The following is a 13131-nucleotide window of genomic DNA, read 5'->3' on the forward strand; positions in this document are numbered from 1 at the left end:
AATAACAATAAAACTTCTAAACTAAGAAATTGATAATTCATATCAACATCTAAAGCGTTAAAGTCATATATCGGTGAAAGGTTATAAGATAATTAAATAACATGGCCTATTAGATTGCTCACCGATAAATAAAACGATAAAATAATAATATTTCACCCATACTAATAGATAATTACCCGGATAGGCTTGGTCTGTATTCGAATTGAGGTTCATGAATTTTCATTAAAAATTGACAAAGGGCAATGTTGAACGAATTAAACATCGTATCTATAGTTTTTCATTTGACGTGCTTTCATTGACTCTTAGTAGCTCGTATGCGCGTAGAATCTTTAAATGCAGGGGAAACTTTGTTTGCCTAGGTTGATTGTATCTAGTCATCATATCTACAGTTTCTCATTTGACCTGCTTTCATTGACTCTTAGTAGCTCGTATGCGCGTAGAAACTTAACTTAAAAACATGATCTATGCGTCTATGTGTGCAGAGAAAATCAGAATTTCGAGCATCGTAGGTTCTCCATTCTCCAATGGCCATGACAATCCTCCACGGCAGAGTTTAGTGCTCGACACTTCTCATGACCCAAGCTGTTCAACTATTCTATGGAATGGCACTTCTCTTGATGATAATTACTCTTCAGTCGCAGATTTGCAAGGCAACAATACATGTGATGCACCATTCTACATGCCACCACAATTTTAACTATGCAACAGACAGTAAGTACGAGAGAAATTTGAACAGTGTCATGACTAGGCTTATTAAAGATTCGTCCCACACAGGGTTTAACACTTCTGAGAATGGCCAAGTATATGGCCTTCTGCAATGTCGGGGAGACACAACACCCGACCAGTGCTACAATTGTTCACAACAAGCAAACACTACTCTTCGACAAAATTGTGGGAATGCAGGCGGCGGTTTAATGTGGATTGAAGATGAAAAATGCTTTTTGCGTTATGAGAACTATAGTTTCTTCGGACAATTGGATACCATTGATGGATGGAATATTTGTAATCCGGATAATGTCACACCTAGTGCTGATGTTCTTATTACGGCTGTTAACAGCTTATTCATCAAGTTGGTAGATGAAGCAACATCTGGATCTACATTATATGCTTCTGGAACACAAATAGACTCCTTGTCTCGAATGATTTACGGTCTGGTCCAGTGCACCAGAGATATGTCAATAGACAACTGCACATCATGTTTGCAACAAGCAATCAACTATATTTCTACAGTTTGCAGTGGAAGGCAAGGAGCACGGGGTTATATGGGAAGCTGCATAGTTCGTTATGAAATCTATAGATTCTTTAATTCGACTTCGTCTCCACCTCCTAATAGCCCAGTTGCTGATACACCACCGAATCAGACCACAACATCCAGTAATAGTACGCAGAACAACAAATCTTCAAACAATTTACCCATAATTTTGGGTGTTGCTGGCGGCTTGCTTCTACTGTTATTGGTATGCGTGTTAACAACTAGGAGGAGACTGAAGTCTATCATATTTCGAAATCCTTCCGAAGGTAGTTGCATGAAGGATCCCCCAAGTCTTTATATCTCATTGTCAATATATCATACAGCTTTATTTGCTCTGTTAGACTATTGTTAAAGTTTGTTTTTTGAACACGGTTTTCGCATATATTCTCTTTAGGAAATCTATTTTTCTGCTTGCCCCTATATATTTATGATGAAGCTGTGTATTTTCGTTATATAGATCATGGCCAAGTCGAGGAAGACACACTAATCGGGCAGGATCGGCAAATTGCGTTTACCATGGAGGAACTGATAGCTGCTACGGAAAATTTTGATGATCAAAATAAACTTGGGGAAGGTGGATTTGGGGCCGTATACAAGGTAACGTTAACGAACTAGAAATCTTCTACTAGTTTATAGAATCTTAAATTATAGGCTACTCTCACCGCACCTGGCTGAATTTTTCAGGGAACTATTGAAGATGGAAAGGAAATAGCCGTGAAGAAGCTGTCCTTAAGATCTCTGCAAGGAAAGAGAGAATTTATGAATGAAGTTAAACTTGTGGCCAAAATTCAACATCGAAATCTGGTGAACCTATTAGGCTGTTGCGCAGAGGGATCGGAAAGGTTGCTTGTTTATGAATACTTACCCAATAAAAGCCTCGATAAAATCTTATTCGGTGAGTCACTTCATTTCTATTTTGTATCTGAAAAAATGCATTAATGTTCCAATATATTTATCTGGGTCATGATGATTAGTTAGCGTACTGCATCCATGGATACAGATCCAAACAAACGCAACCAGCTTGATTGGCAGAAACGCTACAACATTATAGTGGGAGTGGCTCGCGGGCTGCTCTATCTGCACGAGGATTCTCAACTGCGGATTATTCATCGGGACATTAAAGCAAGCAATATTTTGTTGGATGAAAATCTGAATCCTAAGATAGCAGACTTCGGCTTAGCAAGACTATTTCCTGAAGATGAGAGCCACGTCAGCACAACAGTTGCTGGAACTTAGTAAGATTATTACACATTGTCTAAAGCTATTAACAATTAGTGATGGATATGTTTTAATGTGTGCTATTGATTTCAAGAGGATTGACAATTTTGCTTTTGGGTATTTACCTGCTTTGTTATGTTTTAACATTCGAGCATACAGGAATACGATTTCCTTTGCAAATAGTTTTCACTTGATCCTCACTCAATTCCTAAAATTTCTCTCACTACATAATCTTCGACTTTGTAATTTGGATATGCAGCGGGTATATGGCACCAGAGTATGCTATGCAGGGGCAATTATCTGGAAAAGCAGATGTCTATAGCTTTGGCGTTCTCCTCTTGGAACTTGTTACAGGAAGAAAAAACAGTGATAATAATCTGTCACTTGATATGCAGACGCTTTTAGAATGGGTGAGACATTCTGATATTGTTCTCATTTTATTTCCAGCTGAGCTTATTTACCTTATCTAGGTTATGTAATTTTGTTCCAAAAGTCATTTTTCACTGGAATTGGGCCAGTATGTTTTTCAAAATATCTAATTATAAAAATGTTTAAATCAAAGATCCCAAAAATAATTACCCAAAATACCAAATTATTTTTCCCCAAAATACTGAAACTTAATAGCATGGGTTCATCTATAAACCGTTTAGAAGAGTGTGAATTTAGAAATTTCACTACTGATATATTTTGATACGATTTTTTAAGGTCGATAAAGTATCAAGATGACGATTTTTCGTGATTATTCTGCAGGCGTGGAGATTATACAAAGGAGGGAATATTGTGGATATGATTGATCGAGCCATCATTGGAACGTGCAACGTGGAGGAAGCATTGAGATGCATTCATATTGGACTTTTATGTACACAAGCTGACTCATCACTTCGTCCATCGATGTTTCGAATCAATTTGATGCTTTCATATCATCTTGTAACATTACCGGATCCCACACAGCCTGGTTTTGTGAGATCTCATGTTTCTGAAAACAGCAAGTCCACCAGTTGTGGCTCTGGGGTTTCACAATCTGCTGCATCTCACGCTCCTCCGTGAAACGCCGATGCTTCGATTACAGAGTTGGTACCGCGGATCAATCTCTCGGCCTTAAAAATGGTACGTCTTTCAATGTCGTGGAATAAGTGTGTGCGTTTTACAATAGTTACGCGTGTTGTCAAGCTTTTGTGAGTGGTGCGACTCAGGGATGGAATTTGACGGGCATTTTGCATGTATTTGATTACTGGAATTTGTCATTGCTTGTTTTGAGTGATGTGCCTGAAAGAGTAAAAGACGGATTTTTGACGTTTGGATGCTATTGTAATAAGTTATGTAATAGTTAAGTGTGTGCGTTTACAATAGTTACGCGTGTTGTCAAGCTTTTGTGAGTGGTGGGAGTGATTCTTGTCATTCTCTCCACCCTACTTTTGTTATCTGAGTATGGCAAATTGTTGTTATATTTCTTATTCAATTTTAATTCTCAAATTATAATAATATTACTTTAATATACCACTGTAACAATTAATTGTGCACTTGTCAAAGCTTTTATGTTTATAGTAGGAGTGGTTGTTGTTATCCTCTCCCCCGCACCTTGAGTGTGATAAATTATTGTCCTATTTATTTTCCAGTTTCAATTCTCAAGTTATGACATGTCTACTGCTTACTAGCTCCCTCGTAGCACTAGATTGCTTTCAAAATTACTGTAATGTTTCCTATGTAACTCAACATTACTGTAATGTTCGCTATGTAACTAAATTGCTTTCAAAATTACTCGATCTGCGATTCCTCAATAGCAGAGGCAGGAAGGTGTCCAAAAGAGCATTTACATATAAAATTAACAATAATGCAAACTTCAAATCAATCATGGCTTTTGGCACTTTCTACGGTTGAGATTTAGATTTATAACTTAATGCAATGCTGATTTGTCCTATTATTCTTTATTGATAATGACATTGTGATTATGATATATAATTTGAGTTAAATATTAAATAGCTTATAAGACATGCATTTTCATAATAACACATTTTTTTAGTATTAAATAACTTTTAAGTAACGCTTTGTCATGATTGACCAATCCAAATTAAACAGGCGTCTCTACATATTTCTATCTAGTTGTTTCCTGGTGACCTACTTAGTTCGACCTTCCATCTAATCTTATTGGATGGGAAAACGTTTTGGCTATGCTTTTATTTTACTACTTAAAAGAATCGTGATTGTTTCTTTAAAGTTTCAAAAGAAAGGCTCAACCTTCCAATTTTTTTTTTATGCATTTCCAAAGGTTAATTATTGGGTTTAAGTCTTTCGTAGACGTTTTCCCCGCCTCTACTACCAGGGCTCCAATGACCGAGGAATACGTCACCCTGTTGCCCTTCCACCCCTCAGTCTTGTCATACGTGATCTGAAATTATATGTTCTGTTGTTGCCATCGGCTATTCAGATAATCCGGATGTGGTATCTAAACTGATACAATGCCCATCAATTCATCTATTGTCCTTCTCTGGAACTGTAACTGATAGTGGCTTCTTCAGATGCTGGTAAAAGGCGGTGATTCCACCAAGGGTTTGTAATAAATTCTCTCAACGATCCTTTTTCAAAAGTCAGACTTGAACGATGGGGCTTCTTTCGACATCGAGAATGTTACGTTGGTAAGGGCTGGTGATGAACATGAGTTGTCGAGCTTGAGGAATTTTATTTGGTATTAAGAAGTTTATTAAATTTGGTCTAGTGGTAGACCACCACTTTATCATGAATATTCTTAATCTATAAATATGGTTTTTTACAATACCATGGGTTAATATCATGGTTCATCAATAAAACATGTCAAAAAAACCATAGCTCATTTCATATGACACAATTTTTAATTTTTATTGATGCATTCCTTTTATTCCTTTTAAGCAATTTTCCATTCTTTTTATTTTCCTTGTGAAACCAAAAGAAAAAGCACTAGAAACCAATTGATTATAGATTCCTAATGGAACAATGAATGATGACTCTTTGATATTAAGATGATGACTCTTTGATATTAAGTAAAATTTTGTATTTGGATCACAAGTAATGAGAATTTGATATTAAGTAAAAATTTTTATTTGGATCACAACTTGTAGATTAGGTGATTACATTGAAATTTCTTCTGAGGTCGAAAATAACTATGACCTCATCAAGGCTATCATATAACATATACTTAGTGCTAACTTGCCTACTAGATGTTGGGTCTTTGGAGGTATACACTCTCCAAAAGATCAACAAGATCATACAAAACTTACAATACAAAGAAAAATTGATGCAAGTTCCACTAACTAAGTTGTGGAGTCTTCCTCTGCTATAAGAAGTACATTCAAATATAATTTTATTACATTGCCTACACATTCCTCATCTAGATTGGAGGAGATATCAAGGGACAATGATTTAATTTATGTATGTAGATCCTTTAGTTGTCAGCGAAGACCATTTGTCTCACCCTCTAATTTCCTCTTCTGAGTTTTATCTTCCGTTAGTAATTCCAAAGCTATCAAGACAACAAAAGAGACATGTTTCATTTTGGTATACATAAGTTCTTGGTTTGACTCTAATCTATCCATTTGTTGCTCCAATGATTCCATTATGTAATACCTTCATAGCAAATTCAAGTATCCCAATTGTCCTCCTATGTAGATTTACTACTAAGCGTTGAATTGTAAGCCACCCATGAAACACTAAGGGATGGTAAGCCCTTGCTCTTCTCGTCACGTGAAGAAATTAGATCATTAAGACAAGAACAAAACCACAACATCAAAGGTTCCTTAAAGTGTTGACACTGAGCAACAATTGTCAACAAAATTTCCGGTATCATCACTTCCCAAATTAAAACTTTACACCAACTCAGTGCCTACAAGACATACCTAACAAAGCTTGCCTTTATTACTTGAACAACGAAGAAATTTTGATTAACATGAAAATTTTATGAATTACCTTCCTAACATATGTGAGAGCTAATGCCTAGTTGGTGTTAAGAGCTCCCCACTAGCTTTGAGACTGCTATCATAGGATACCATCGATTTTGGAAAGTCAACAACTGAATTATGGACCTCCTTAATATGCTAATAGTCGAGAAATCAAGAAGGGTGCATAGAGGCTCTTGTCCTAGTATTTTCTCCATATCCCCTAGACTAACTAAACTTTCTTTACCTCCTCAAGACCACATCAATGTACTCCACTGTAACCATTGTTAATATATGTCATTTCCACAAAGAATACAAAGGATTTCATAGAAGATTTAATGCTTTCTCCACTGTAATATTCCTAACCTAGAATATTCCTCAAACCCTAGCAAAACTCCAACCAAATATGTGCAAATGATATAATAACCCAAAAGTGATAAAATAACAGTGGAACAACATATAATAATATAAACCAGAAATATAAGCAGATATACAAGAAATGCAGTGAGGAATGCTAAGCCATTTTATTATACTGAGTAATAAAATGAGTACAAGAGGTGATTAGACAGATGGCACCTCGACTTGCACAAGGAAAGTGAAGAAATACTCTCAGAATGACAAGAATGGCCTCTCTGCGTGGATGTTGCTGCTGTGCTGCTGTTACTGCTAGAAAACAACTGATGATTTGGGGCTGCTCCCCTCCTCGGAAAAAGCTGAAACTCTGGATTCGGGCTCTACTCAAGAAACCTAGAAAAACCCAGAAAGCTTTCCTAGAATGGCTGACCCCCGAAAAACAACCTCTTAGGGTTCTGCGCAGTTCCTCAATGCCCTGCACTGCCACTGAAGAAAACCCCCCTAACTCTGCCTAAAACACTGCCTGAAACCCTGCCAAAAATCCTCCAATGAGACAAGAGCTGGACCCCTGCTCAATCTCCCAACATAAATCCACCGGCAAACCCCATTCCAGCACTACAGTAAAAAAGAACTACGTCCCTCTCCAAGTGTTGTGCAGTCCTCCAAAAAGCTGATGAAACTACTACTGAAATGCTGATAAAACTACTGCTGAAATACCGATGGGAATACCTTTCCTGAGCAGGCACTCGAAGTCCCCCGGGGCTAAGGGTGAGATCTCTGAATGGAGACACTCAATGCACTAAACAGTGCTAAAGACTAGCTAAACAGCTAGCATGCTCAGAAGTGGAAACGACTAGCTCAAAATGCACATAACTGAATGATCCAAAATGAGGGGGCTCCTCTCTATTTTATAGCCTCTGCCTCTCACAATCCCTAGGCTCACCTCCTCTTGCGTGATTCCCCTCTTACCATGTGTTCTTCCCTCCTGCACAGTCCCTCCATGTGTTTGCGTGGGCCCCATTTTTTCATCTCCCTTTGGCCCCCTTGGCTCCTCCTTAAGTCACAACGTTGTACTACTAGGAAGTGACTTTTTATTCTTAAAGTTAGTTATGTCCCCCGGCCTCACTTTTTATTTATAAATAACTATAGAAGGCAAAAATTGGGCAAAATCGAATATTCCAATTAGCCATGGCTAATTAGGAATATTACAGTCTCCCCCGGCAAAATGTTGCTTGTCCTCAAGCAACTGAAGTGATGGATGCTGCAAGATCTTCTCACTCTCCCAAGTGGCATCCTCATCCGGCAAATTCTTCCACCTCACCAAGAATTCCCGGACTGTCCTGCTCCACAGCTGCCTCTCCCTGGTATCAATGATAGCCTCCGGCTGCAATACCAAATGCCCCTCGTCATCCATGGGTGGTAGCTCATCTGTCACTGTCACCTGCTACCCCAATGCCTTTTTCAGGCATGATACATGGAAAATGTTATGAATCTTGCTCCCTTGGGGTAGCTCCAACTCATATGCAACCTGTCCAACCTTGCGTATCACCCTGTACAGCCCATAAAAGCGGGGCTTAAGCTTCGTAGCCCCCTTCTGCTTTAGTGACGACTGTCGGTATGGCTATAGCTGTAGGTAGACCATGTCCCCTACCTCGAACTCTCTCTCCACCCGACCCCTCTCGGCATACAACTTTTGCTAGTTCTGTGCTATAGCCATGTTATCCTTGAGAGCTTGGAGAATATCCTGACTCTCTTGGATCCATATCTTGGCTCTAGGAGCCTTGCTATCACCAAAAATCACGTCAGCAAAAGATAAAGGATGATACCCATATAAAGCATAGAATGGTGACATACCAATGGACATGTGATGTGAAGTATTGTAGCAGTAATCCCCTAGATGTAGCCACCTCAACCATGCTTTGTTGCTGCCCACTGACATAGTTACGCAAGTAGCCCTCTAGCCACTTGTTAACTATCTCTGTCTACGCATCCGTTTGTGGGTGATAACTGGTACTCGGTGTCAACTCCGTCCCCACTAACTGGAAAAGCTCCTGCCAAAAATCGCCCATGAAACGGTTGTCCCTATCACTGACGATGGTCTTAGGAAGACCATGTAGCCTTAATATCTCTATAAAGAACAGCTCGACCACCTGTGCTACTGTATAATGTGCGGATATGGCAAAAAAATGTGCGTACTTTGTCAGTTGGTCAATGACGACAAAGATGCAATCCTTGCCTTATACCATGGGCAACCCTGTGATGAAGTCCATCGAAATACTCTCCCATTTCCCCTCTGGAATGGGAAGAGGCTGCAATAATACCGCAAGATGGTTCATCTCTCCCTTGTTCCTCTGGAAAGCATCGCACTCCCGGATGTGCCGGAGTACATCCTCCTTGAGGCCCTTCCATGAGAACCTCTCCCTAATGGCCCTGTAGGTTTTGGTAAACCCCTGATGTCCTGCCAACAGTGAATCATGAGATGCCTGGAGTATCTTCTTCTTGAGCTGAGACCCCTCAGTCAAGAAGATCCGGTCCCTGTAATAGATGATCTCATCGACCACCTTGTACCTATCATTTGCCACCTGCCCATCCAGAACCTCACATGCAAACCTGTCCTTGGAGTACTCTACTAAGAGTCGAGCCCTCCATTCTGTATCCAAGCTCATAAGAGACAACGTGGCTGGTCTACGTGAAAGGGCATTTGCTACCACGTTGTTCTTACCCTTGACATACTTAATGTCAAAGTCATATGCTTGGATCTTGCTGATCCACTTCTACTACCTCTCTTGTAGCTACTTCTGCTCCAAAAAGAACTTGAGGCTGTTGTGATCAGTCCTCACCTTGAACCTGTTACCCACCAGATACTGCCAGTACTTAGCCAATGCATGCATGATGGCCAGCATCTCCTTGTCGTACATAGAATACAACCTCTTGTGCAGAATGAGCTTCCGACTCTCAAAGGCTATAGGGTGACCTCCCTGCATCAACACTGCGCCGATCCCCTCTCCCGACGCATCGCACTACAAAACAAATGGCTGTGTAAAATCTGGCAACGCAAGCACTGGGCAGCTGCTCATAACCTCCTTGAGCTTGTCAAAGGCTCGCTGTGTTGTATCTGACCAACTGAATGCCCCCTTCCTTGTCAAATCTGTTAGGGTTGCAGCACGTTGCGAGAAACCTTTGACGAACTTCCAGTAGTAAGTACAAATGCCAATGAATCCTTGAAGTTCCGTCACATTTCTTAGCTCCAGCCATTCTCTGATGGCCCTGATCTTCTCCTCGTGGACTCTCACTCCGTCCACTACTATGATGTGTCCCAGATACAACATCTCCATCAACCCAAACTCACACTTGGAGAGTTTGGCATAGAACTGCTGCTCCTGTAAGATACACAACACCATCTCAATGTGTTGGAGATGCTCCTCCCAAGTCTTGCTGTAAATGAGAATGTCATCAAAGAATACCAACACAAACTTCCTTAAGTGACTACAGAAGATGTGATTCATGCAGGACTGAAATGTAGCGGGGCGTTGGTTAGCCCAAAAGGCATCACCAAAAACTCAAAGTGCCCATAGTGACACTTGAAGGCAGTCTTGGGAATGTCCTGTTCCCTCACGCGAATTTGATGGTACCCAGATCTCAAATCAATCTTTGAGAAGAATCGTGCACCCCTCAACTCGTCCATCAACTCATTGATCCTGGGTATGGGGTATCTGTTCTTCAAGGTGTTCTTGTTCAGGGCCTTGTAGTTAATGAAAATCCTCAATGTATCGTCCTTCTTCTTCACCAACACTACAGAAGAAGCAAAATGACTCGCGCTGGGTCGAATGTGCCCAAGAGCCAGCAACTCTTGGATAGCCTGCTCAATCTCATCCCGATAGGCCTTGGTGTGCCTATAGGGGGTGGTGATCACTGCCTGGATGCCCTACTCAAACTTGATAGTGTGCTCAAACCCCCAATCCGGTGGCTTTCCTGGTGGAATCTCTCCAAACACTATGGCATACCGATCAAGGATGGACTGGATCTCTAGATGTACCATCTGCCCTGTAGTCCCTTCCTCTGATGCACGCAACTCCACTGCCCACTCTATGTCTCCCTTCCGAAAGACTGCCTCCATCCGATGAGCCGACACAATCTGAGGCGGATATGTGTGTTGTCCCCGTATCTTCTCATGCCTCCTTGGCTTCTCATCATCCAACTCCATCTCTAGGGTCTTCCAATCGGTCGTGACCTTTCCTAGAGTAATAAGCCACTGAACACCCAGTATCATGTTGGTGTCCAGAATATCGACCATGAAAAAGTGGTCAGTCAATGTGTAGGTGCCCATCGTCACTGAAAGCTCTAGAACATAATGAGCACACGTCATGGTCTGATCTCCTGGGACCAATACTGAAAACCCATGGAAGCTCTCTGTCTGAATACCTCTCCACTCAACCATCTATGCATCGATGAAGTTGTGGGTTGCCCCACTGTCAACCAAAACTAATACACGCTGGCCACGTATTGTCCCTCGTACGCGTAGCGTCAGATACTTGGGAACTCCTCGCAACACTGCAAGGGCCCCTCCGGTGGGTGCAAAAGATGCACCACTTGCTGGTGGTGGTGGAGGTGGCAAAGGTCCCTGTATGGCATGGCTATCTCCTGCCTCCACATCCTCCTCGTCATCCTCTTCTCCACTGCTCTCGGAGAAGACCTCAATAAAATGTGCTTTGCAAACAACACATCTATGTCCTGGTGCCCATGGCTCCTGATAGGTGAAGCACAACCGCTTCTTCTTCAACTCCCTCTTGGCATCTTCGTCAAGCTATACTCATCCTGGATTCCCCTTTGGAGGAGGAATCCTCACATCCTTCCCCTTAGACTGAAAATCCTGCCTTTGGGGGTAAGGTATCCAGGTCCTGGGTAAGACATCCTGTAAGTCCCGGGTCCTGTTGAAAGCATCCTGGAGTGTGGCTGGTTTAGTGGATCGGACTAAACCCCGAAGTGGTTCTGTTAACCCCTCAACATACATATAGATCCTCCGTGCCGTGGATAGGGCTAGCACCATCACAGAAACCCTCAACAAATCTATAATGTAGGTCTCTGGGCTCCCTGTCTGTTTGAGCCTCGTCAGCTCAACGAAATGCTGCTTTGGATCCCTCCGATCAAATCGCTCCATCAGTCTCCTGGTAAACTCGGCATATGTCGTCACTGTGGAGTGCCCCAGTGTAACCATCCCATGAAACCACCAATCCTGGGCCTTGCCATCCAAATGCAATGTTGCCACCTTGATGGCCTCTGCCTCCGACATCTGGTTAAGCTGGAAATAAATGTCCAGCTTCTCCACCCAAGACTTTGCCGAACTGTTTGATGAGCCATCAAACGTAGGCAAGTGGAATCTACTCGCTGCACGGTGGGTGTCACCATCATGGTAATGCCAGTACCCTCTGTGATGGTCACGGGGTCTACTATCCCGCTGGAGCTTAACAAAATCTCTGAATGAGAGGGCTTCCCTGAACTCCTGCCCATAGGCCTGGTACTCTGCAAAATAATCGCCCATATGTCCGGGCTCTGCCTCCTGCTGGGCTACGACCCTCGTGTCTGCTCCTAAGAAAGTGGGCATGGTAGAGCGTGTAGGGGCATGTGAGGCCACCTGCTGTGCAGTATCACGTTGCTCTCGCAAGTGATGGGATGCACCTGATCCCTCACCAATCTGGAAAACTCGTGGGCTCTCACACTATTTTGCCTCTACTGCCGTGAATCTTTGCCCCATCACCTCAATCTGCCTCAACAGATCCTGCACAGATTTGAGGAGCATGTCCGCAAATCTCTTCCCGTACTTATCTGCCATCTGCTCTGCGTCCACTACTGGCTCTCTCTGTTCTGCGTCTACCACAGGCTCCTCTTGTTTTGTGTCCACCACAGGAACACAGTCTCCCTCCCCATAGGTATTCTCCAAACTACGTCCAGTGTATCTGTACCTCCTAGCTCTGTAACAAATGTAGGGTTTTTCCCCTGGTGTCATAGAATGCTAGCTCCACAGGCTGAGCCAGATCTATGCTCTGATACCACTGTAATATTCCTAACCCGGAATATTCCTCAAACCCCAGCAAAACTCCAACCAAATATGTGCAAATGATATAATAACCCAGAAGTGATAAAATAACAGTGGAACAACATATAATAATATAAACCAGAAATATAAGCAGATACACAAGAAATGCAGCGAGGAATGCTAAGCCATTTTATTATATTGAGTAATAAAATGAGTACAAGAGGTGATTAGACAGATGGCACCTCGACTTGCACAAGGCAAGTGAAGAAATACTCTCAGAATGACAAGAATGGCCTCTCTGCGTGGATGCTGCTACTACTAGAAAACAACTGATGATTTGGAGCTGCTCCCCTCCTTAGAAAAAGCTA

At 41.8% G+C, this 13131-nt stretch overlaps 1 protein-coding gene across 1 annotated transcript; it reads left to right on the forward strand.

Moving 5' to 3' along the window:
- The first annotated feature begins 602 nt into the window (after positions 1-602).
- LOC149198407 (cysteine-rich receptor-like protein kinase 8) lies at positions 603-3543 on the forward strand. The gene is made up of 6 exons (XM_089403690.1): positions 603-1518; positions 1710-1849; positions 1937-2147; positions 2253-2487; positions 2730-2880; positions 3221-3543. Exons 1-6 carry the CDS (start codon positions 603-605, stop codon positions 3515-3517), a joined length of 1950 nt encoding a protein of 649 aa, XP_089259816.1. The 3' UTR covers positions 3518-3543.
- Positions 3544-13131: the final 9588 nt, after the last annotated feature.

The sequence above is a fragment of the Pinus tabuliformis genome, chromosome 2_1 (assembly GCF_031772625.1).
Source record: "Pinus tabuliformis cultivar Carrire ecotype Pingquan chromosome 2_1, CPIR1, whole genome shotgun sequence".
Lineage (NCBI taxonomy): Eukaryota > Viridiplantae > Streptophyta > Pinopsida > Pinales > Pinaceae > Pinus > Pinus tabuliformis.

What these genes read in the sequence shown, in the direction of transcription:
- LOC149198407 (XM_089403690.1), top strand. Translation starts at nt 603, where the DNA reads ATGGCACTTCTCTTGATGATAATTACTCTTCAGTCGCAGATTTGCAAG. An exon ending in GATTTGGGGCCGTATACAAG is followed by an intron (nt 1,850 to 1,936) that starts GTAACGTTAACG and finishes TGAATTTTTCAG; the next exon opens with GGAACTATTGAAGATGGAAA. An exon ending in CCTCGATAAAATCTTATTCG is followed by an intron (nt 2,148 to 2,252) that starts GTGAGTCACTTC and finishes CCATGGATACAG; the next exon opens with ATCCAAACAAACGCAACCAG.